The sequence below is a fragment of the Mastigoproctus giganteus genome, chromosome 4, assembly GCF_048544385.1.
Source record: "Mastigoproctus giganteus isolate SK-2022 chromosome 4, ASM4854438v1, whole genome shotgun sequence".
Lineage (NCBI taxonomy): Eukaryota > Metazoa > Arthropoda > Arachnida > Uropygi > Thelyphonidae > Mastigoproctus > Mastigoproctus giganteus.
This window is the reverse complement of record NC_143578.1, coordinates 182,304,688-182,331,831: the sequence shown is the minus strand read 5'-3', so window position 1 is coordinate 182,331,831 and position 27,144 is coordinate 182,304,688. Positions and strand designations below refer to the sequence as shown.

Genomic DNA, 27,144 nt, shown 5'->3' with positions numbered 1-27,144 from the left:
ATTTATTTAAAAACAAAAATATAAATTTCGCAATGAAACTTGAACGATTCTTATAAAGTACATGTTAGATGAAGAGATCCGACGAATGAGATATACTGTGATGCGTGCGAACGCTGCATTTTGATTCGCCATGAGCTGAACGCTAGAACTGGTTGTTCTAAGAACCGTGAGTCTGGAGTCTGATTCAGTTACTGTACAGTCGATGTGGCGTAATCATATAGTCTTCTGGAGAACGAGCGTTCCGGTAATATTTTTTTTAGCAATACACCTCTGGAATGAAGGGATCCTCTTACCAAGAGAGGCTTAAGTTCGACAAATTGCAGTGGCTGGAGACTAGGCACGTGCAAGGTGATCTGATTGAGGTGTATAAGGCCTTAAATGGGTTGAGCACGCTGAATTTTGACGGGATTCTTCCGCTTGCTTAGATTGCGAACTGAGGGGGAATAAATTCAAATTGAGGAAAGACAGTGTAGAATAGATGTGCCGAAATTTGCCTTTAGCCAGCGGGTGTTTATTTGCTGGAAAAAACTTCCTTCTGTGATGTGGAAGTTGATAGCTTAAATAAATTCAAAGAGGAATTAGACAAACTTTTAGAGGGAATGGATGTGTGAATTTTTTTTTTTTTTTTTTGCTGATGCTACATAAGCTCATACGCTTGCATCACATGCCTCTTATTACTAGTACATTGCAACAATGGAGAAACACGCCTTTTCGTATTCTGCAAATGCATTCAGGATCGTTTTGAAAAAACGATCCTGAATACATTTACACATATATATTGGTACTACATTTCTGTAGGACAGCTAGAGGGAAACTCTGCTACCAATTGCGAAATTTTCGCTATATGTACAGCTAGCTGTAGCCATTGTGTACGATAGGTCTAACCAGTGGCATATTCAGGTATCAAAACCGTATCATCGTAAGAGCATGGCGATCTGTTTTTTTTTTTTTTTTTTTTTTGAATTTTTTTTTTTTTTTGTGGAAAGCCTCCTACGTCTTTGTTCTTTAATTTTCGGTTAAGGAGGAGCATATTCCCCCTCTTCCAACCCCTGAATACGCCCCTGGACCTAACTAATTTGGTTTCAAATCGAAGATATTTCTTCTTAGGCGTACAGAAATATGGGAAAATGTAAAAATTCCGAATAATTTTATTTTACAGAACGGGCCAATTTTCTCTACTAGCGCTGCCTGCCTTAAACGACAGAAGAGTTTTATTTTACAGAAATGAGAAAGGATTCGACGCGTACTGGCTTACCTCCTCACGACAAAACACGGACTACATTTCTTTAGGACAGCTAGAGAAAAACTTTGCTACCAATTGTGAAATTTTCGCAAGGGACACTGCTAGTATAGTTTATTAAGCTTATCTCCCAAACCACTATACATATAAGGTGAAGTTTCAGGCGTCTTACCGATACCCATCATCAGAAAAATAGAAAGAGTTACAACTTTGAATTATAATACAGTAATTATTAATTGTTTATTTTAACGTATTTAAGGTTGAATTTCCGTTTCGGTTAAAATAGAAAACAGATATTAAAAATAAGTACTGTAAATACATACGGATAAAAATACATAAAGATAAATTCTTACCTGCTGACAAACTCCTGCTTGCCGATGCTAACAGAACCTGATGTGAGTACCGACAAGGGGTTCTCCGAGTATGCACTTCAGTCTTTATTAGACTTGATCTCTCACCTATAAATGAACTGTTGGCAGCACCTCTTGCCAGTATGCACATCAGGCTTTGGTATCGTCGGCAAGCAGTAGTTTGTCAGCAGGTAAGAATGCATCTTTGTGTATTTTTATCTGTATGTATTTACTTATTTCTGTTTTATATTGTAACCAAAATGGAAATTTAACTCACAATATTTTAACACTTGCAATTAATAATTATTGTAATAAAAATTCAAATTTGTAACACTTTCAATTTTTTTTTTTTTTTTTTTGCTTAACAGCATGGTCTAATGATGAGTATCGTGAAGGTGCTTGAAATGGCAACTTAAATGTATAGTGGTTTGGGCGATAAGCTTATAATCTATAAATACAAATGGGCCTGTTGTACTGGATTCCGTTGTATATTGCTGATGAAGGGGTCCATTTTACCCTGAAAGCTTCATACTTGTCATTTGTCATTAAATTTATTACTGGATATATACAGTATCATTAATCTCCTTAATAATCTATATTACTAATTTCATACGGTATAAGAGTGGTTATTGAATGTAGTAATTAATCTTCATGGAAAACAACTACGTAACGTCCTTCCCTAACGACATTGTGCAGTACTTTTATACTTTTGAAGTGAAACTTGTTTAGGAGCGCTCCAGTCAGTTTTCAGATGGGAGTAACTTGCGTTTGTGGATTGAAAAAAATTGCATTACAGGCAATCTGAACAGCCGACTATCGTACTAGATTAAATGCCCTGGTTTTCTCGGATTCACCGAAGTTAAGCAGCGTTAGGCATGGTCAATAATTGGTGAGAATAATCACCTGGAAATTACCCGGTGTAGTTGCCTTTTTTTCTTTTGTTAACCTGTGAAAAATATTTTCACCTATCATTTAATTTTGTTAATTGGTAAGGTAATAAAGTGTAAATCTATAAAAGTAAAGATTCCACCTATTTGCGCTTATATGAATCGCGGTTAATAGAATTAAAATTCAGTTCGTGAGCGTAAATCGTATAGTGAATGGTATTTTGTTGTGGAATATCCATCGTAAAGTGATTTGATCGTATAGTGGGCGAATCGTAAAGTGGGGGTCCACTGTAGTTAGCGTTGTATGACATAAAGAACACGTATGAGTGCAATGCGTCCAGGGATTGACAAAAAAATCACCAAGAAAATGCGACATGAAATGATTCGTCCCCCCCCACCCACCATTGTACCACTCCGTACCAGGCACCAGCAACGCATGACTCAATCAGTACCACTACTGATTGCGTTGTGCTATTTCTTTCGTCATTCTCCACCTTATTTAATAAAAAAATTTCGACCGAAAAAAATTTATCATTCAACATACCGAAGACTAATAGTCAGCGTTGTATACGTGCAATGTGACCACCGAAACCACCTTCATTAAGTGCAAAGGAGAGATCTAATTATTTGGACAGTGAAAGAAATCACAGCGTGTGATAGAGTTGAACGAAGCAGCCGGAGAGAAGGTCCATCCACATCTTCAGTGAATTACATCACCCCAAAAATGTTAGAAGTGAATTTGGAAAGTGGCGTCATGGAAGTTGATACTGCAAATGAAAACGACGAAGAGTCCACAAAGCCCAGTCGTAAGCGAGAAGCCAAAAGTGACTGCCACAAGTACTCCATCAAATCGTTCAACACGTAGCGGGCGTAATACACAGCAGGAGGAGCAACGGGATTTTAAGAAACACCGAAGCATCCACACACAGTTTAAACGTACATTCCTGGATAATGATTTCGGTGTAGTCTGTTTTGCGTGTGATCGGCTTTGGTTCATGAACAGGTTGAAGATTGCAGCAGTTCGAGATCACACTCTGCTTCAAAAAGCATTTCCAAATGAGGATGTAAGTCAAATATCGGCCTGTAACAGCTGTCGTGCCTCTCTCAAGGACAAAGTGATTCCGGCTCTATCGAAGTCAAATGGTTTTAAATATCATTCGATACCACAACACTTGCCGAAACTAGATTTGGTAACGGAACGTCTAATATCTCCGAGATTCCCATTCATGCAGATTCGTATGAATCTGCATGAATGGGAATCTCTTGACCAGAAGTGCTGGTTTGGTTTGGTTTTGATTTGGATTTTATTGGCGCATTAGCAACAAAGGCTATAATGCGCCAAGACCAAGAAGTGCTGGTCAAGAGATCAAAGGTGGATATTGTTGGGATAAGAGAGACATGGTGTCACACAGATATAAGCAGTGCAGAATTTTGGAATATAGGGAAGTACAATGCGTACAGAAAGGATAGATATTATTATTAGCAATATGGTGCAAGGAAGCCTGAGGCTTACCTGCACCAGCCAAAAGAAAATTTCTGAGTTTCCATGAGAGAGAGAGAGAGGTAGAAGGGTTATCACCAATATAGAGAAAAACGATGGTATCCAGCTCAGGACCCTGGGTGCGCCAAGCCCATGCTCACCAGATGTGAGCCCCTGGGCTTAAATATAAGAAGGGAGAAAGAATTATGTTGGTACTTAAAATCCACATAAAATCTAATGAAATGCATCCAGTTGACATAGACGGACAGTGCAATGCTGAGTTAGGTTGGTGTGACATAAGCAATGCGAAAATAAAAATGTGAGTAGGAGTGTGTTATACGCCTAATGACTCTGATGAGTTCAACGAACACTTGTATAGAGAAATAGAGTGGGCCAGTAAATCAGAATGTCGTATAATGGGAGATTTTAATTTTCCAGATATTGACTTGGAACTTGTGGGTTGGTTATTCTCACAATAGACTGGCAAGATTTTTTGTGGTTTTATTGGATGATTGTTTTCTGCAGCAGCATGTTCGACAGACAACCAGAGGGAATAATATTCTTGATCTGCTTATAAGCAATGATAATTCATGCATTAAGAATTTGCAGATAAAGGAACCACTAGGGTAGTAGTCAGTGTACTGATGTGGAATTAACTTAAAGACGTAACTAACATCAGGGGTCAAGGGAAGGGTTTTCGCTTTCGTAAAGGTGACTACAGTGATCGCAGACAGTTTTTAAATTCTATACAGTACGACCAATTGATGATGTTACCAACAGCAAATTATAAATGAGAAGCATTCAAGGAGTGAATCTTGGAAGCTTGGCTTTTCATACCAACTAACAAATGCTGTTCAAGGTTTAGGCCTAAATGGATGCTAAATGAACTCATGAGATTCATGGCAGAGAAGAGAAATGCATAGGATGCATATAAATTACACAGAAGCCCATGGTAGATATAAGCTAGTCTGTAATCAAGTCACAAAGGAGGTTAGCCAAGCGAAGGCAGATTACAAGAAACCTTAGGCAAGGGATGCAAAGAAAAACGGCCAAGACTTTATTTATATAAAGTCTAAAAAGAATGGGATGAATCAGTTTGGTGCACTTGATATCGATGTTTCGACTGTTGTTGATCCTACTGAGATAGCTGATAAACTGACTGAGTATTTTGCATCTACATTCACACAGGAGGAATGCTGTAGAGAATTGGAGGACAGAAGCTTATTAAACTCTAAAAGGGAGCTTAATGATTTTGCAACAACTGACGTATAGTGGAGTAAAAATTGCTGAAGTAAATTTAAGAAAGGAAACTCGGGTGGATGGAATCTATCCAGTGATATTATAGGAGGTGGCAAAGGAAGTAAGGAAACCCTTAGCCATAATTATGAGGGCGCCTTAGACTCAGGGGAGGTCTTTACGGCCTGGAAATGTGGAAATATATCCCACATTCACAAAGGCCGGTCAAAAGGCGACACGACTAATTACAGACCTGTTAGTTTAACTTCAGTTTTGAGGAAAGTAATGGAGCCACTGGTTAAAGAAGCATTGCGTGATTATCTAGACAAGACTGCAGTAATAATTCAGACACAGCATAGGTTTGTTAAGGGAAAGTTTTGTCTGACCAATTTGATTGGACACTATGATGTGGTTATAAGGGAACTGGATGCAAAAAATAATTTTGATATCATATACTTGGGTTTCCAGAAAGCTTTTGATACTCTTGCACAAGGAAAATTGCTGTAGAAATTGTAGCCGTATGATATTAAGGGCATGTTGCTACAATGGATAAAAGGGTGGTTGAGTGTGAGAAGTGGAGATGGCAGAGAGTAGTAATGAAGGGAAACTGCTCTTTGTCGATTAATGTTATTAGTGGAGTTAATCCAGGGTTCGTTGTTGTGCACATTGTTGTGTTGTATATTTATCAATGATATTGATAAAGGTATAGTAGGCTTAATGTATGTTTGCAGATGATATAAAGGTTTACAAGGTTGTTAATGACAGTATGCTAATGCAATAGGATGTATAAAATTGCAAAGTACTGCATATTTGTAGATGGGCTGAGAGGTGGCAACTGAAGTTTAACATTGACAAATGTAAAGTACTGCATATGAGTAGCAGTAACCCCATAGAAATGTTCCAATTGTGTGGTAATACACTCACAGTGATAGAGAATGAAAAAGACGTGCAGGTAATTGTGCAGTCAGATAAGATGTTTTCCGAGCAGTGCAGACAGACTGCCAGAGCAGGTCATGGTATCTTGTCAATTATATGCAGGAATATTTCTAGTTGGGAGAAGGAAGTGATTATTCCTTTGTATAAGGCAATGGCCAGGCCACTCCTTGAGTAGTGCGTACAGGTCTGTAGGCCTCATTTTAGGAAGGTTGTTGAGTTCCTAGAACGAGTACCGAGAAGTGCATCAAGATTGTTGAGTGGTGCTCAATTGAGAGCATCTGCCAAGTGGTCTGTTTGAGCTATATAAGACCTTGAATGGGTTCAACAGGCTCAATGATGATGGGTATTCTTCCTCTTGCCCAGATTACGAACCTGAGCGGGCATAAATTCAAATTGAGGAAGGACAGTTGTAGAATAGATGTGCGGAAATTTGTCTTTAGCTAGCGATAGTTGATTTCTGGAATAAACTTCCCCCTGTCGTTGTGGAAGTTGATAACGTAAATAAATTGAAGGAAGAACTTCAAAAATTTTAGAGGGAACGGTTGTGTGACATGGGAATTTTTTTTTTTTGAGTGATGCTGTATGAGCTTGCTTTCTTGCAATATATGTTTCTATTAATGTTAATGTTGGCGTTTGTAAATGGCATTTGTTCTCTAGCCCGTTTGCCTTCTTTTCTAGGCGAAAAACCCGTGTTTTTCCTGTAAAAATCGTTGCTATGCTCTCCTGGACCGAATAACTCAATGACGTTGTGAAAAGAGACCACACAATTTCATTGCGCCATTGATGGGACATCAACCGTCATCCTTTCCACCCGGTGTGGGGAAGTTGGTTGGTTGTCGTAGGGTTTAGCTGTATCAGCAACTTAGACTATATTGCGCTGTATATAATATGTTTGAAATCTGAGTGTGTATTATGGGCAATTTGCTGTTTTTCAGGATGAAAATCCCTCGCTTGAGCCCGTTGTGAAAAATGCCAATAAAAGTTCCTTGCGCTATTGATGGAATCGAACTCGGTGTGGGAAGGATGGTAATTAAGACACTACTACCTTGATGACTATATTTTTGCATATAGGGATATCAGTTGCTCTACAGTTCGGCTGTCTTAACCTACATAAAGATTTGCATGAGGTTTTCAGCTAACCCAATATACACTTTAGTAGTAGATGTTCAATTCTGAAGCGATTTCAAATTCTGAGAGCGTTGCTGTTTTGTCATATTCCTGTATCGTCTACTAGTTAGAGTCGGTTATCGGTCATTCTTGGTGTTGTGGCCCTTGTATAGCTGTTTGATACTTGTCTCTTTTCATGGAACTGTCTCCACAATGAAGATATCTGGCAGCTCACCACAAATCACCGATGATGATCTTTTATACAAGAAACCCATGCAGTGTGTCTATGTGATTGAACCATCAAACGTTGTTGTCCGTGAAAAGTTGACTGAGCGGCACATAATCAGAATGCTGTTATAAAACCATCTATATCAGAACAAATCAGTATGTACTTATGCTCATTTCTATTTTTGAACTGAAATTTAACATCGGTATTTGACATTTTTCATTATTACATACTAAATTTGTAAATTATCGAATAATCCTTTTTTTTTTTTTTTAAAGCACCGAAACTACTTACTGGGCCAAATAAGAAATATGACTTCGATTTTGTATTACAGTACAATTTTGAATGACCGCTATTTCGTAATTTTTTTTTTTTTTTTTCTATTTTCAACTCACTAGGCGGTTGTCATTAAAGGGGTACAAAATAAATTTGTGCACCGCACCATAACAAGCGTGCATAAAACTTCAAAATGAGTAACAGATGAGGTCTATCGGAAGGTTGTGTGATTCCGTATACGGTGATGGTAATCATCTCTTGTGTGATAAGCTTAATTATGAATGCGTGGAATTTAGTAGCGTTCGTTGTATTAGTTGTTTTTTGGTTTAGCGGTGTACCTGGAGTTCAGGAAAATTCAATAACTGCATATGAAAACTTGTATAAAGCTGGGGTAAATGCTTACCTCGAAAATCGCTGGTCTGAATGCATCGCATTTATGGAAAGGGCGTTGGAAGAGTATGAGAGTTACAAATCAGTCATATCTCAGTGTCGGTATAACTGTCGTCAGCAGTTTGGAGACAGCGTTCAAGATGATGGCAATATATCGTCTCAAGATAAGGATATGAAGCTTTTACCATTTTTTGAAAATGTGCTTACTAGTGCCTTATGTCTTATGAAGTGTCAACATTCACAGTTAGGTAGTCTACCGAAAGCTTCTAAAAATATTGACACAGATTTTGAAAATAAAGTGCCATATGATTATTTGCAGCTCTGCTACTTTAAGGTAAGGTGATATAGTTAGTTGGGATGATTAGTTTACTTAATACGTGATTACCGGTTTATTAATATACAGATCTTGAAATATCCAATGTACATTATATACTATTTCCTGTATGTCGAAACATCTTGATAATGAGTCTATTTTTCAAATCACTTTGTTAGTGAAAAAAGATGTGTAAACAGTGGGTGTAAGAACATATATGTTTGTCACTATAGCAGCTATGCTTCACCGCAAATCACGACCGGGCTACATGTAGCATGCTAGCGTTTAGTTAAAACGCCGACGGTTGCACATCTGGAAAGCATCGCCGTTTTGCGAGTATCCGGCATATTTATCTTGCACGTGGTTAAATTCTTAAGTGGAATCGAGGAACTGTAATCATATATACAGGAAGTGTAGTTAACCAGTGCACTTTATCTACACGCCTTATATACGAATACGGTGCAGTCGCGCTAATGCGAATTAAGGGGTAAGAATTAGTGCTACTATAAAATAAAAACTCTTTTTTTACGTACGTAAATTATCAGTTTATAGTACTCAGAACGTATTCCACAATATAGTATTCACTTCCGTCTGTTTTTATTTGTTTTCTTCTAAAGCACGTTCCTGGAGTTTACCTACTAGTGAACTAGTATGTCATTTTCTGTAAGCAATTCCATTGGTGCCCAACCTTTTTCCTTTCGCAGCATACTTGTCTCCTTGTCCGTTATGTATTCATTTTCGTATAATTCTTCGTCTACATTCAATTAAGGGTGCAGCATCCCGACTGTACACCATACCGCCAGGTTCCTCCCCCACAGTGGGAGGAACCTGGCGGTATGGTAGGTTTGACCAAACTTCCTCATTCATTTCATAGATATGTGTGGTCTTAGTTCCATTCTCAATGATGCCCATGTCCACCTATGTTATGCTAAGCCCCAATTACTTTTTGTAGGCGCCTCAGTAGCCAGGTGGGAAGGAGCAGCAGCAGTGCGTAGCACACGCCTCTTGATTAGACCGGGGTTCGAGCCCGTCACCACCAAATACGGAGGATGCGGAAAGGTCAGGGAATGACTACCGCATATTCCCAGAGCAATATGGCCTTAGTTGCTAATGCTCCTAAAAAAAAAAAAAAAAAATTACTTTTTGTGACAGAAACTCAATTATTGGTTGCTTAAACTGATCTCAGTTGTCTTAATTATTCATTCTGTAATTCCTTTCACTTCAAAGGTGATAGGAATTTTTTCTTTTTGATTTTCTCTAGCTTATCTCTAGATCTCAACCCCAGTCTGTCAAATTGCCTCTATCATTCCCCCAACTTCACTAATCCCTTGTAACTGTTTGATTTCCTTCTTTGGAAACTACTTTCTCCAGGCCAACTTTACTAATACTGAGATAATTTCCTTTGGAAATTTTAATGTTCACAGCCCAGCTGGCTTCAGTTTACTAGAAACTAATTATGAAATGCCCTCCTCCAAAAAGAACATCACATCATAGTCTGTTTTGATGTAAAAAAGCATGCAATACAGCATGGCATTATGGAATTCTTCCAAACCTAGATTGCCTCAGATTACATGGTTCTCAATATATCCAAAATTTCTTGCAACACAAGACACTTAAAGTTTGGCTGCAGACTTCCTTTTCAAAAAGTCTTTTTACAAAAAGGTGTGTTACAGGAATGAGTGCTTAGCACTATCCTTTTGCCATCAAAATAAATGTTGATTGATTATTATTAGCCATAAGATGCAAGGAACCCTGAGGCTTATGATGCACCAGCCAAAAGGGAAAAAAATCCTGTGTTACCCTAGAGCGAGAGAGAACCCATACCCACCAGATGTTGAGCCCCTGGGGTAAATATATATACGAACTGTTTATGCAGCTTTATATGTTGATGATTTCAGCATTTCTTATCATTCTCAGAATATGGAAACTATAGAATGGCGACTACTAGGAGCAATAAACAAAACGAGCAAATGGCTTCCAGATGATCTCCACACAAAAAAACTGCAGGTATACACTTTTTGTAAGAAATGAAGCCTATACCTTGATGGGCATAAGAGGTGCTAGCCTGTTGATTCTTGGCACAGGTTTTAGTCCTTCTCTACATAGCCACCGTGCAGATTTACACATTTTTCCCATCGGTGGATGAAGCTGTTGATACCATTTTTGTAGAAGTGGTGTGGTTGAACCATGGCTCTGTTGCAGAAATGAGTGTCTTGTCATCAGGAAAGTGGGTCCCCTGAAGAAATGATTTGAGGGAAGGAAACAAGAAGTCTGATGGTGCAAGATCAGGTGAATAGGCTGAATGGGGCAGTATTTCATATCCACAAATGACTGCTTGTGTTGTTGCAATTTCAGAAGTGTGAACTAGGCATTGTTTTGAAGCATTCTTGCACCGTTGGACAGCATGCCATGCCTACATGTTTTGATTATCTCCCGTAGGCACCTGTAATTGTTCTACCTTTCGGCAGGTAATCAGTCATTATTACACCTTTCTCATACCAAAACACTGTCAGCAAGAACTTTTCTGCTGACGCTTGGACCTTTGCCTTCCTGGGGGGTGGGAAACCATGATGTTGCCATTCCATGGACTGCTTTTTACTTTCAAGGTCGAAATAGTGTATCCAACTTTCATCCTGAGTGATTAGACAAGAGAAAAAGTCTTCCTCATGTTTTTTTGGAACAGGGCTAACAACTCTAGTGATTTTTGTTGTCGATCAGCCTTCTGGAAACCAGTCAATAATTGGGGGAATCCATCTTGCACTCAATTTCTGTAAATGGAGTTGGTCACGAAGGACTGTTTCAGGAGATCCCATGCTAATCTTCACTCCCTGGGACAATTCATACACAGATATCCGGCGATCTTCTATGATTAACAACTCCACTTTTCTGATTGTGCTGCCATCAATGGCTGAATGGGAATGACCTGGAATGGGCTCAGATTCTACCGATGTCCGACCACACCTGTGCTTCACAATGCCATAGGATGGGACTTTGTCTTTATATACAGTAGTCATCTCCTCGTGGATTTCTTTAGGAGATTTCTCCTTTAAGAACAGATACCGGATTACAGCTCTGGCTTCAACTTTGTCCATGATGCTACTTCGTCACACATTCAGCTCTGTAAGAGAAAAACAAATTAAGACTCAGGGCTGAAATTGTTTTTCAGAGATGTTTTTCATACATTTACAGAGATATGTATGATGCTACATACAAAATATCATGACTCTGCGATATGTGGAAGTAGGTGAGGGCGATTCTTTATTGAACCACCCTTGTATGATCTCAGTGGTATCAAACATAAGATTCTTAAGTCTCATCTTAGATAAGAAACTAACATTCCTTGAACACATTAAACAATTTTGACGTTCATGCCTCAAGAAATTGAACGTAGTCAAAGTCCTTTGCACAACACGTGGAGCAAATCAATGTACACTTCTTAAGCTTTATCAAGCAATAATTCATTCCAGGCTAGATTATGGAGCACCAATTTACAAACGAGCAAAACCAAAGTGCAGTGAGATGGTTAGGTTCCATACACTATGGTACACTCCATATAGTACTTCGAGTGTTCTGCACTCGGGGCCGGCCCCAAAATTTGCAGGACTCTGTTCTAGAATTACTTGCGGGGCCCTGTGCAAAACAAATTTTGCACAGGGTGTTTTTGTTATAGTTATTTTTTTAAATTTTGCAGTAACTAAGAAATATTTATATTTAAAAATATAAATTTAATAGCTTATATTTAAAAATATATAAATATATAATAGCTTATAATTTAATTTATAAGCTATTAAGGTGAAAAAAAATATTTTCATATTATATAAATTATTAAGTTTTGCATTACATTATTATTAAAGATATTTATATCATGTAAATTATTTGCATAAAAAATGTTTTTGTCTTTATAAATATTAATTTTTTAAAAATTATCAGTGTATAAGAACAGTCGATTGTGGTAAGGAATAAAAAAGTATTTTAAAATATTAGACATTTTAGTATTTATAATATCACTTTAGTAAATGATACGATACAATAATAATGACTTATTTTAATATTTTACAAAACGCAGGGCCGCTGCGACCCCATGTGTTGCCAATATGCAAAATCAAATATGCTGCCCCAAAATACTTGGATTAAAAAATAAAATATGGCATAAATAATAATTATTAATTTATTGAAAAAGAAAATAATTGCAACATATCTCACATATAATATAATGAAATAACAAAGAAAAATAAAAAATTCATCCTAAACTTACCTTGAGAAAAAATTAAAATATATGGTATAAACAAACAATTTTGTAGTGGCAAAATATAAATATTAAAAACAGATCCAGATGATAAGAAAATTACATTAAATTACATAAGAAAATTACAAATAAGTCTGCATTTTCATGTACAGTGTTTATTTCAAATGAATTATTTGAATACCGGTAAATGTTAACTAATCAGATGACCAGCATGACTTCTGGGTTTGTGGGATAAGCAGTTGGATAGGTTTTAAGAGTAACACAGAATCGTAGAATGACACGTAATTGCAGATTGGTAATCCCTTTGTGTGATACCAGCAGTGGGGAAGATGGATTGCAAAGTAGCAACACATGCGACATACCCAATATTCTTCCTGATGAGGTAGAACATGCATTGAAGAAAATGAAGAATCGGAAAGCCCCGGGGGAAGATAAAGTTACTGTAGAGTTGTTGTTAAAATTGGGAGGAAGAGACATAACACAAAAACTGGCAAGGCTCTTCACAAAGTGCATTAGAAAAGGTGTGATGCCTAAACAGTGGAATAATGCAATCATAGTTTTGCTGCATAAGAAAGGAGATAAATTGGAAATTATAGACCAATTAGCTTGTTATCCCACATCTACAAGTTGTTCACAAGGGTCATTACAAACAGATTAGAAAGAATACTTGATGAGAATCAACCGAAAGAGCAAGCTGGCTTTAGGACAGGATTCTCAACTATGGATCACCTTCACGTAATATCACAGCTAATGGAGAAAGCAAATGAATTTAAAACACCATTATGCCTGGCATTTGTGGATTATGAAAAGGCGTTTGACTCCATACAGCATAAGGCAATGTTTCGGGCACTGGAAAGACAAGGCATAGATACTCCATATATTATGATTTTGAAGAAAATATATGAGAATGCTACATCCTTTATTAGACTAGACAAAGACAGTAGCAAATTTAAAATCGAGAAAGGAGTTCGACAAGGGGACACAATATCTCCGAAGCTGTTTACTGCTGCCCTTGAGGAAGCTTTCAGAAGATTAGACTGGTCGCAGAAAGGAGTCAATGTGAACGGAGAGTACCTAAACCATTTACGATTTGCAGATGACATTGTGGTCATGAGCCACGATCCCAAAGAATTAGAGGAAAATCTTAATCAGTTATGCACAGTTAGTAAGGATTTTGGACTAAAGATGAATATGGCTAAAACAAAAGTAATGATGAACAAGTATGCCACACAGAGGGAAATAATGATTGAAGGAGCAGTAATTGAAAAGGTGGAGTTATATACTTATCTGGGACAAGTTATTAGCTGTAATAATGATAAATGGCTGGAAGTCAAGAGAAGAATAAATTTTGGATGGATAGCATTCAGGAAATATAGTCACATATTGAAGAGCAATATCCCAGTTTGTCTGAAACGTAAAATAATGAATCAATGTATACTCCCCACCATGACTTATGGAAGTGAAACTTGGGCACTCGCCAAAAGAATGGAAGAGAAGCTAAGAACTACACAGCGAAGAATGGAACGAATTATATTGGGAATCAGACAACAGTCTGATTCCCAATATAATTGGGAAGAGAAACACATGGATTAGGCAGCAAACTCAAGTAAAGGACATTCTTATCAAAACTAAAGAACTAAAATGGTCTTGGGCAGGACACATAGCTCGAAGACATGATGACAGATGGACTAAGAAAATAACAGAATGGTACCCAAGAGGAGCTAGAAGAAAACCTGGAAGACAAAAGCGGAGATGGATAGATGAAATTCATGAGTTTTTGAGTAGTAAATGGATGGCCAGTGCTCAAAACAGAAGGAACTGGAAAGTTGCTGGAGAGGCCTTCATCCTGCAGTGGATTGAAAATGGCTGATGATGAATCCCTTTGACTCTTAATTCATGCTTAGAAACAGCAGTGCTAATTGCCTGAAGGCCAGAGATGCGAACAACGAGTTTCCAGTTAAGTATCTCGTAATCCATTCGTTATATAGAAATTTTTTTTCGTTCTACTGAAACTATTTTAAATGTTCGATATCAAACAAAACATATGCATTGAGAATGAAGTATACGTCAGAGTAATTTTCAAGTTGACTCGCGAAAGTGCTCTTGGAGTGAAGATAATGTGGGTAACTAGACATTTAGGCGGTGGTAGGTTCGTTGATAGAAATTTGGAAAAGACACAGATGATATTATTATTTAGACCATTTGTGTGCTGGGCCCTATTTGACAGAACCAGATGCAAGGCCCTTTTCGACAAAACCGGTTGAACATGCTTGTGGCCGGCACTGCCACACTTTACCTATTCAAAGCTGTTACACAGAAGTCCATGAACTTTCACTACAGCTTAGATGACAGTGATTGTACTATGCCGTCAAGATCAAATCTGTCTTCAATCATTCAAGTAGAGACCTGTTTTCCTTGAACTGGGTAAATATATACTATGCCCATATGTGAATGAACCAACCTGCCAACATCTGTGTAAAACATTTACTATTAAGCTGAAATAGTAACAACGAAAGCATAGACTTTTCCACTGTGAAGTGCAGTTCAACCCATATGTAATCTGTATTTTCAATCCAGAGGAAAAACAACTCCCTCAAGAATAAACTACCAGTAATTGTATTTAACATGTACAACTCAGTATGCATATGATACTTTATATATATACATATAGAAGCAATGTGAAAAAAAAGAAGTGGAAAATGAGTGAAGAAACAAATAAATAATGGAAGGAGAGTGGAAGGAATATGTACCTAAAAATTTTGAAAAATATTAAGTATCGGGCATAAACAGCAAAAGTTAAGTCACTAAATGTATATTATAACATATATATATATATACACACACACACACACACACACACACACACACACACACACACACAGTCGATTCCAGTTATTTGGGACACATCGGGACTAGTGCATTTTGGCCCGATTAAGCGGTTGCCCCAATTATCTGAAGTTTCACGTAAATAGTTAAAAATATAATGCCCCCCCCTCCCGTACAATTGATTCCCTGTACAATCAAATCATGTTACGATGGACTCACTATAGTAAAGTACCATTCACTATACAATGTGTAGTAAGCGCCGGTCATTGTGATCACGTTTGTGAATTGAATTTTAATTCTATCAAACAGCGATTCTAATTAGCGAAAAATAGGAGGAATATTATCCACAGGCTATAAAAGGTAAAGATATATTAAGCACAAATTTACCCTTTATTACCTTGCCAATTAAATGATACGTGAAAATCGGAAGAATATACGTGATAATCGGAATTATTAATACGTACTGTAAATGTACATACTAACTAGTTGATATTTCTGTTCACTGACATTTGTGGGTGGGGGTTAAAATTTAAAACAGTAAAAGATAAGCAATTAATAACAAAGAACATGACACACACAAATTGCAAGTAACACGATGCGCGCAAGTGAGAACAGAGTAACAAGTTACGAAGCTTTAAAAATAGGAATGAAGAGAAGATTCCGAAAATTTAATATTTTTATATGATTGAAGATTCCATGGAAGTGTAAACACATTTCACCATAATATCCCACAGAATGCCAGCTGTCGGTATTGTCGCAAATTCAGTAAGATCGAGCTTACTATCCGTTTATCCGATTAGGCGCCTCCGTGGGCAGGAGCAGCAGTGCATAGCACATACTTCTTGATTAGACTGGGGTTTGAGCCCATGACCACCAAATATGGAGGATGCAGAAAGGTCAGGGAATGACCACCGCATATCCCTGGAGCAATATGGCCTTAGTTGCTAATGCTCCTAAAAAACCAAATAACAACATAAAATGTTAGATTGCACTAACAGAAAAGCCCAATAAACATGTGACTGCTAATTGTTTTATGGTTGTGACCTCCAGAAATCTGACCGAACCACATGGTTCGGTCGGAGACAAATGTAGGGTGCTGCGGTCTCCTGCTCCGATTAAATGGAATGTCCCCGATTAAGCAAAGTAAACCCTTGCTGTTTTCTCGATTGGGTTCTGTTTTTTAAGATTTGCCCCAAATAAACGGCTGCCCCGATTAACCTGTGGCCCAAATAACCGGAATCCACTGTATATATATTATAACTTATATATGCACACTGAGTGATCACTGAATTAGGACCACCTACCTAATACTTCATAGGTATGTTTGCCCTTAGTACAGCAGCTATCCGACGTGGCATTGATTCAACAAGATGTCGGATGCATTCGGGAGGTATAGCCAACTAAGCTGTGCGTAATGTGGCTAGCAATGCATGTATGGAGGTGATTGGTGAATCCAAATGCCTGATATGCCTTTCCATAGTGTCCCACAAGTGCTCTATGGGATTGATATTGGGGGAGTTCGAAGGCCAATCAATATGCTGGAAGTCAGAACTGTGTTCCTCAAGCCATTCCTGAACAACAAGTGCCTGATAACTTGGCACATTGTCATCTTGGAAGACCATCGCCATTCAGGAAAATGTGTAGCAGAGCAGAGTGTACACAGTCAGCAAGCAGTTGATGATAGCAGAGACCACTGATACATTGTTCCCTATGCACCAGGGGTCCAAGTTCCTGCCAATGAAACATACACCATACAGCTGCCTCCACCGACCTGCACTTTTGATACTATGCACGATGGATCAAGAGCCTCATGTTGTTGGTGCCAAATCTGTACATGACCATCCATGGTGTGGAGTAAATAACGTGACTCATCTGACCAGCACACCTTCAGTCTTCTAACATCCAACTTTCATGCTCTTTGCACCAGGCAAGTCTTTTGTGCAGATGAATCTTGGTTAGGAGAGGATGCTGTAGGGATCATCTGCTGGTGTAGCCCATACGTGCGAGTGTGCGACGCATGGTCATGCCAGATATTGTTCTGGGTTGGCCCATATTGTATTGGATAGTCAGCTCTTCAACAGTGCTGCACCTGTTCGCCTGTATGAGTCGTCGGACCCTGCACTCACCTCTAACATCAACCTTTCGCTGACCTTTGCAATTTTGCTGTCTGGTCATGTGACCATTTTGATGCCAGTCCTGGTACATTTTAACTACGGCAGCTCTCGAACACCCTACAATTTCAGCCATTTGGGAAATCGAGGCTCCAACTCGTCACCCACCCACAATCTTTCCTTTATCATTGTCCGATAAATCCTTCCTTTTACCCATCACGCTTGGAATTTTACTACCTATGTTATGTAGGTCGACTAACTGTGCACTCTCGTCCCTCATGTGGTCAATGGGTCGCATTCAGTTTTCATAGGGGGGTCATAATTCAGTGATCACTCAGTGTATATGGCAATATTTAAAAAGAGCAAATAAATAAGAACAGAGGGCAAAAAGGAAGGAGAGTGGAATGAATATGTATCTAAAACATTTTGAAATATTAAATATAAGGGCAAATATAGCCGGAGTTACAAGCGATTAAACAATAAATTTAAGCCGGCACCACAGAAAAGTACGAAATATCACAAATAAGATAAACCACACACACACACACACACACACAATACTTTCATCTGAAGACTCCTAAAGGAATGCAATAGTTTTACTGCTGAATTACAAGCCATCTTGATGGCTGTAAGCAAGCAGCATAATTTTCACTAACTCTCTTATTGCCTTTCAAAATGCCGTTATCAGATTCTGCTGGATTCCTGGCTACACGGGAATGACTGGAAATGAAAAAGCAGACAAAGCAACGAGAGAAGCTGCTACCTCCGACCATCCCTTTCACTCAGTACCATATACAGATTATAAATCTTCATCCACCAAAGCAGTATAAAGCAATGGCAAGATCAGACTAACAACAAACTTGTCTAATTAAGCAAACATTTCAGCCATAGCATACTAGTCTCTGATTTTGCAAACATGAAGAAGTGGCTCTTGCTTTGTTATGAATGGGCCAACACATGAATCACTCCTACCTACTCTGAGGTGAAGACCCTCCTCAGTGCACAGTCAAGTTCCACTAACAGTACAGCACTTTATGGTGAACTATCCAAAATTTGAAAGGGAACGTCTTAGAGCATTTTAAGCTGTAAAGAATGTACAGAACAACCTAGACAAGAATAAAGAGTACCATACAGCGTATCTACAGCGTATCCAGTGACAAAATTTTTAATAACTAAGTATAGAGCTTTCAGGGTTTACGAACCCCTTCATCAGCAAAAGACATTAACAAAATATAGACGTTAGAGATATAATTAAAATAAAATAAATACCAAGGGAGTTGTGCATGCTCTTATTACTGCTATAAACAAAATTAAAGCACATTCTTTGAATGATCGTATATTTCGAAAGCTTTGTGATCAAAACAGTGAAGATTTTGAACGATTGCTATCTCACTCCGAGGTTCGGTGGCTGTCAAAAGGCAACTGTCTCAACAGATTTTATGAACTCTTTGATACTGTTGCCGAGTTTTTTGAAGATAGGAACAACGACTGTAGTGCCGACCGGGCTAGCCGGGTGGGTAAAGTGCCTGTCTGGCAACCCAAAGGTCGCGGGTTTGATTCCCGCCTCAGGCTTGGATCAATGTACTGTAAAAACCTTGGGAGGTGCATTATGGCCACAGAAGCCTATGTGCCAACAACTACCAAAAAAAAAAAAAAAAAAAAACACGACCTTAGTAGTGACCTCAAGAAAATGAAAACTGATATTGCTTATCTTGCAGATTTATTTACTAGATTCAACTCAATGAACTTACATTTACAAGGACAAGATGTAACTCTTATTAAGGCAAAAACTCAAATTTCAGCATTTATTTCAAAATTAAAGCTTTTTATGTGCAAGGTAGGACGACGTGAATTGTATCAATTTCCAAATCTGTTGGAAATAGAGAAAAAAGAAAAAATAGCTGATGAAACTCTACTAACTTTTTGTAATCATCTAGAAATATTACACAGAGATATGCAGGAAAGGTTCGAAGATCTCCTTAATTTGAAAATTCCAGATTGGGTTTTAATTCCTTTTTTAAATAATGACGATGGTGAATGTTTTGTAGAAGAATTGATTGAGTTACAAAATGAAGTTGAACTGAAGCCAAAATTTCAAAATTCATATCAGGAATTTTGGTTACAAAAGAAAATCTCTGACCGTTATCCTGCATTGTGGGGAATTGTAAAAAAATTACTTCTTTCTTTTCCAACATCATATCTAGTCGAAACCGGTTTCAGTGCTGTATCTCAATTGCTGACAAAACAAATAAATTGTCTGGATGTTGTTAAACGTAGCGATTTACAACTTCTACTTACAGATATTAAACCTAATATTGAAAGTTAATAAATCTCCACCAAGCTCATCCATCGCATTAAATATTAAAATATAATTAACTATTTCCCTTACTATCATGACTTATTTATGTAATTAACTTTAATTTTTATGACTTAATTTAAGTGACTATAACTGACTTTATTTATGTAGTTGTAATTTTTTATGAAGAAGGAATAAAGTGCAGTAAATAGTTTTCTTTATAATTCACACACATACAGCAGGGCTGCATTTACGTTTTTGGAGGCAAACAGACAAATATTCATTTCAGTTATTTAGCTTCACTTTATATTGGTGGGCTAAAAAAAAGCCCTGGCGAAGGCTTTTTTTTTTTTAGGGGGGCCGGTGAACCAAAAAAGTTTGAGAAGCACTGTATTAGAACCTATAGTACTTAATACTGTGCATGGAGTAGAGGTTGAGCACACGAAAGAAGATATTTGCTGACATTAGACTTCAACTTCTATAGACTATAATTTTTCAGGAAATACATATGAAGATTGTTCCAGAAAAACGGCAGTTGAGTGAATTAACGAGGAAGATGAAAAGTTGGTTCTGTGAGTTGGACAGTAAATGGACGTTGGCTGGTGGTGGCACGCGTTCGGACTGTTTTGATAAAAGGAGTGGGAATTATAGAAGCCAATTCAGAAGAACAGTGCCCATGGAAGTATCTGTAGAAAAGGCATGGAGCAGAAACAGAACGTCTATGACACAGAGAGAGGGTCTGTTAGAGATGAGTCATTAATTAACCTAATTGTCCTCTTCTGAAGAATCTAGAAGCATGAGAGGTTTTGGGGCACTGCCCCATATGTGGGAACAATATTCCATGGTAGGGCAGATTTGCAATTTGTACAGAGTGAGCAGCTGTTTGGAAGAAAAGTAACACCGAGAGGAAAAGAGAAAACCAAGTTTTTTAGATGCAGAGGAAGCAATATTTGTAATGTGCTCGTGTCAAGAGAGTAATCCCCACTAGTGAATAGTCAGGTTAATCCCCAAAAGAGAGGTGCCTCTGTAGCCAGGTGGGAAGGAGCAGCAGTGCGTAGCACACGCTTCTTGATTAGACCGGGGTTCGAGCCCATCACCACCAAATACGGAGGATGCGGAAAGGTCAGGGAATGACCTCCGCATATTCCCGGAGCAATATGGCTTTAGTTGCTAATGCTCCTGAAAAAAAAAAAAAAAAACCAAAAACCCCAAAAGGGATACCATATTTCCCCATGTATAAGACGCTCCCATGTATAAGACTTGATTTAATTTTGGGGCCCGAAATTTAAAAAAAAAATGTATTACATAAAGTTAATGAACTCAAGTTTTTTATTCATCATAAAATTCATACAACTCCTCATCACTGTCAAAACTCCCATCCATTAGCTTGTTCTGATCTGTGTCTGATGACGAGTCACTGTCTTCATATATTGCCTTGTCCTCATATGAAGGACATATGAAGATTGTTCCAGAAAAAATATTTCCATCTATGGCATTTGAAATGCCACACTTCTTAAATGACTTAACAACGATCTCAATCTTGATATTATCCCAGGATCTTTTCACCCACGTACAAACTTCTCCTATAGTTGGTTTCTTCACTCTTCCTGCTGTCAAATTGTCCCCAGAAGACTTCATCCATTGGTTCCATTCGTCTCTCATGGCACTTTGAAGGGTTTGTTAATGCTGACATCAAGTGGTTGGAGCTGGGATGTCAAGCCTCTAGGTATGACGGCAAGTTTTGTTTTTTGCTCTGCAGCAATCTTCTTTTGTGTTTTTTGTTATGTGTGCCCTGAACTGATCAACCACCAATAGGGCAGGTTTGCATAAGAGCCCACTTGGTCACCTGCTCCAAACTTTCTCAAACCAGATCTTCATCCCATCTTGATCCATCCAACCCTTGTCATGAACGTGGACAATCACTCCTCGAGGAATGTCTTCTTTTGGCATTGTTTTGCGTTTGAAAATCAGCATAGGAAACAGCTTGGTTCCGTTGGCACAACAAGCTAGAACAACTGTATAATGGCTCTTTTCATGTCCACTTGTCTTCACAGTTACAGTTTTCACCCCCTTCTTATCAACAGTTCTGTTACTTGGGACATCAAATTGAAGGGGGACTTCATCCATATTTGCAATCTGTCCCAACTCAAACTGATGTGTCTTCCGACATTGAATGACAAAACGATGAAATTCAAGGACCTTCTGCTCATAGCTTTCAGGCATCTTTTGGGCAAATCTGATGCATGTACGCATGCTTAGTCCATTCCATTTCATGAACTGAAGCACCAATTGTGTCCTCCTTTGAAATCAGTAACTTCTTTTTCATCAGCAATTCTTCTTGCCTCATGCTGAACCATCTTTGTGGACACAGGAATTCCAATTGCCCTTTGCTCTTCAATCCATATCTTCAATTCTCTCTCTAAATCAGGCCATTTTGCTGACTTTGACTCTCATGGCCCTCTTCTGCCGTGGTGTTTTCAGCAGGGTTTCTTCTTCCCGTAGCCAGTCTCTGATTGTTTTCTCAGTTGGAGTAGGAGGATCAGACTTACGTTCAGCAGCATGATTTCCATTCCCTTTTGCAAACTGGTTCACTTTTAACTTGAATTCAGCACTGTACGAAAATCTTTTCTGAGCCATTTCTGGGCAGAACGTGGCAAAATGTAACCTAATATACCGGTAACAAGTGCGAAACAATGAGCGCAAAGACAAGCGGGAAATGCAAGTAAAAAAATCTACAACCACTGTATAAGACGCACCCAGTGTTTAGACCCCAAATTTTTCGAAAAAGGGTGCGTCTTATACATGGGGAAATATGGTATATTATCTTGTCTTGAAATCGGAGTGTCACCAAGATAAGCATAGGAGCAGAAGAATCCAACGTTTCTCGTCGTTTTTGTGTTGGCTTTCTTTACCTTCGCTGAATATCGTTCCCATATCTAGGGCAGTGTTCCCTTAACCTCTCTCACAGGCTTCCATTCAAAAAAGGGCAATTAGGTTAATTAATGACCCATCTCTTACAAAGTCTCTCCACTCTATCTCTTAGACATTCTGCTTCTGCTGCATGCCTTTTCGCACTGTTCTTCTTAATTGGCTTCTGTAATCCCCCCCCCCCAATTCTAAACCAGTCTGACTGCGTGCCACAACTAGCCAAGATCCATTTACTGACCAACTTTGAATTCACAGAACCAAATTTTCTTCTGATTTATTCCTTCAACTCCTGTTTTCTGGAAAAACCTCCCTTTGTACATACAGTACTTCCTGAAAATTATAATTTGCAGAATTCAAGTTTAATGTCAACAGATATCTTCTTTCATCTTCTCAACCTTTAACACAAGCACAGTACTAAGTATTATAAATTCTAATACCCTTCATGTTTTGGATTTTCTTTAAAAAAAAAAGCATAGAGTCATGGGCTTCAGCGAGAGAAAGCATCTTTTAAAGTTATATTTTTTGAAGTAATTGTAATACCTGCATTTTTGCAACTTGAATTTGCTCCAATGCAACTGATATATTAGGGAACAATGTGAGTATAATACGATTTTTGTGTTGGCTCATGCACGATTTCGTCTGTGAGTAACACCAGGTGAATGCAAAACCTGGTACCAAGCTGAATGCAGAAAGCTGCGCAGCAATACATAAGTTTACGAAGCTTAAAAAATGTCAAATGTCGAATGTGTGAGAGCTATATTTCCTATTTACTGTAGTTTTATTGGTCAGAGACACACTGTTGTCGTTTGCTGTATTCACTAGATAACACGTGGTATTGTAGGCCGACTCATTTTTAGGAACTCACATTTTTCTATTCGAACAGAAATTTCGTGAGCAGATAGCATGAGCAGAGGAGCACAATTCTGGAGGTCACTACCATAAAACAATAAAAACAATTTGCATTTTCTGGTTTATTGGGCTTTTCATTTAGTGCAATCTAATTATAAACTGATAGTAAACTCGATCTTACTGCATTTACAATAATACCGATAGCGGGAATTGTGTGTGTTTTTTATGTTATTATGGTGAAATGTGTTTCCCCTTCCATGAAATCTTCAATCATATAAAAAAGATAAATAAATTTTTGCTTCATTCTTAAACAATTTTATCGGGTTTCTAACTTTTTTTTTAATATTTTTACTTACCAGACTGAACCTTTTTTTTTTTTTTTTTTTTTAAGTGCTTTGCCCCTATCCTTATTTTTCCCATAAGCCCTGTTGTTTTTAATGCATGAAATACCATAACGCGGAGATTTTTAGGAACCACGTTATAGCAGAATTGACTTTACTACTACAAGAAAAAGAAGATAATTTGCCCACCCAAATCATATTAGAAGTGTGCAGTTAAGGGTAAGAAGCATTGATATTTTATAATGGCATGTCACAACAGTCATCAGTGATGAAACATAAGTTCACTCACTTCTATGTACGAATAAAGCATGGTTCTTTCAAGGTAAAATAAGTTTCTATGAAAAAGTACTTTTTTGTTTTTGAGACCACTAAAATTTTACTGCAATATTGGAAAAAAGATCTACCTAGAAAAGGATGTAAATTGTCAAGTCATATGCAAAATATGAAATTAAATGTTATGGAATAGGACTGTATTAAAGCAAATGTCATTCTCTCACTCAAGAACCACAATTTCATAAAAATATAAATATTTAATTATGTAGGTGGAGTGGCAGTTCTTCAAAGGTGAAGTTGACAAATGATTTCAAATGAAACTAATAGTAGTAATCTACAGGAAGTTATTTAAAGAGATTTACAAAAGTAGCCTTGTAGATTTTCCAGTAAAGGTATTAGGAACTTCCATAACAAGAATCTGAAATCATGCTGAATTCCAGCCCTATATTAAATCGATTATATTAAAAGAAGCAGCAAAAGAGGTAAATAAATCTTTAGCCATAATTTTGAGAGAATCTTGGATTCGGTGGGGGGGTGTTTCCTATGAATTGGAGATGTGCAGATGTCTCCCCTATTCTTAAAGGTGGATTCAGGCCAGAAGTTATTATAGACCTGTTAAACTTGATTTCTGTTGCAGGTTTAATCACTAACTCCATTATTTTAATGATTAAAGAAATAATGCAGTTATGTGGCAATCACAGCATGGGTCTGTTGAGCAAAGATCTTGTCTGACCAATCTAATTAGCTGCTATGACATAGTAACAAAGGGACTGGATTCAAAAATTAATTCTGATGTTGTATACTTAGATTTCAGCAAAGCTTTTAATACCCTTCTGCATGAGAGACTGCTATATAAATTGGAGCAGTGTGGCATTGGAGTCAAGTTACTGCTATGGATAAAGGAATGGTTGAGCAACAGAAGGCAGAGAGTGGTTATTAATTGACACTACTCTTCTTAGACTGATGTTATTAGTAAAGTACATTAGGGTTCAGTGCTAGGCCCTTTATTATTTCCAATATTTATTAAAGGTATTGAGGAGACATCAAGTTTAATATCTAAGTCTGCAGATGAAATTAAGGTTAGCAGGGCAATTAATGACAGAAATAGGGGTATGCTACTGAACAAGATCTAGAAAAATTAGACAGGTGAGCTGAGAAGTGGCAGTTGACAGATGTGAGGTATTGCATATTGGCAGTAGTAATCACCGATTAACATACGAATTAGGTGGTACCACACTGAAGTTAGCGGAGAAAGAAAAAGACCTGCTGGTGATTGTACACTTTGACAGGAAGTTTTCTGAACAGTAGACAGACTGCTAGGACAGCTCATGGGCTTCTGTCAGTGATATATAGGAATTTTCCCAGCAGGGACAAGGAGGCAATTGTCCTGTTTTATAAGGCGTTGGTTAGGCCATATCTTGAGTACTTCATACAGGTCTGGAAGCCTCGTTTAAGAAAGGATTTGGATCTGTTGGAAAGGATGCAGAGAGGAGCATCAAGGTCAGCGACAGAAAAAGAGGTACCGTTACATAAAAGACTTCAGTTTTATAAATTACATCAGGAAAGTAGGCACCTGCAGGGGGGGGGGGGACCAGATTGAAGTGTTTAGAGCTTTAAATGGATTGAGTAAATTAAATGCAGATGACAGCTTAATTCTTGTTGAGATGACACGTGAAGGGTATATAAATTTAAAAGAATGGTTGTAGGATAAATAAGAGAAAATTTGCTCAACCAGAGAGTGATTAATTATTCGAAGCAACTTCCATTTGGTGTTGTGGAGTTGGGTAGATTGAACGAATTTAAGAAAGAATTAGACAAATAATTAGAAGGGATGGACAGCATTAGTAGAGGCATTTGATGCAAGAAAGCAAGCTTAAGCAGCATCAGCCAAAAAAAAAAAAAAAAAACCACTTCCACTTCACCCCTCTGTTTGTTCAAAATACCTGTCCAGCTGAGCCTTAAACTTATTTAGGCTATCAACTTCCACGACAGATGAGGGTGTGTTTTGATTGATGCTGTATGAGCTTGCTTCTTTACATCATTTGTATTATTTGTACTAATACTGTATTTTTATAATATAAGAGAGTAAGAAATTGTGCATGTGACTGTTGCATTTTACAGCTGTGTACATAAGTAACTTGTACCAGCACAAACAGAGATGTAAATTACTCATGGACCCAAAAATAAATTTTTGGGGCAACAAAGCATTAAAAATTTATTTTTTATTTTTTTTTTTTAATGCACTTCAATAGTGCCATTCCAGGGGAACAGGGCACATCTTGTTGGTGGGTATCAAAAAATGCAAAATTTTTTTTTTTTTTCATTTATTTGTACACAATTATTTGCAAATTATATACAAAACTTACAAAGAAGATATATATGCAATTTTATATACATTAACATTCTGATTATACATATATAAGATACTACATTAGCATTAGTAGAGGCATTTGATGCAAGAAAGCAAGCTTATGCAGCATCAGCCAAAAAAAAAAAAAAAAAAAACCACTTTCACTTCACCCCTCTGTTCATTCAAAATACCTGTCCAGCTGAGCCTTAAACTTATTTAGGCTATCAACCTCCACGACAAGGGATGGAAGTCTGTTCCACCAACCAACCACCCGCTGGCTAAAGGCAAATTTCCGCACGACTATCCTACATCTGTCTTTCCTCAATTTGAATTTATGCCCTCTCAGGTGATTATTCTGAGCTAGAGGAAGAATCCCATCAGCATTGAGCATGCTCAAACCATTCAAGGCTTTATACACCTCTATCAGATCACCTCGCTGGTGCCTAGTCTCCAGACACTGTAATTTGCAAAACTTAAGCCTTT

The 27,144-nt window shown here is 37.8% G+C and overlaps 1 protein-coding gene across 1 annotated transcript in view; it reads left to right on the top strand.

Moving 5' to 3' along the window:
• The first annotated feature begins 8,015 nt into the window (after window positions 1–8,015).
• LOC150087233 (prolyl 3-hydroxylase 2-like) overlaps window positions 8,016–27,144 on the top strand; it is a 178,445-nt gene continuing 159,316 nt past the window's right edge. The window contains exon 1 of the mRNA XM_090372416.1: window positions 8,016–8,462. Within this exon, the coding sequence (XP_090228542.1) occupies window positions 8,016–8,462 (447 nt within the window). The remainder of the gene's footprint in view (window positions 8,463–27,144) is intronic.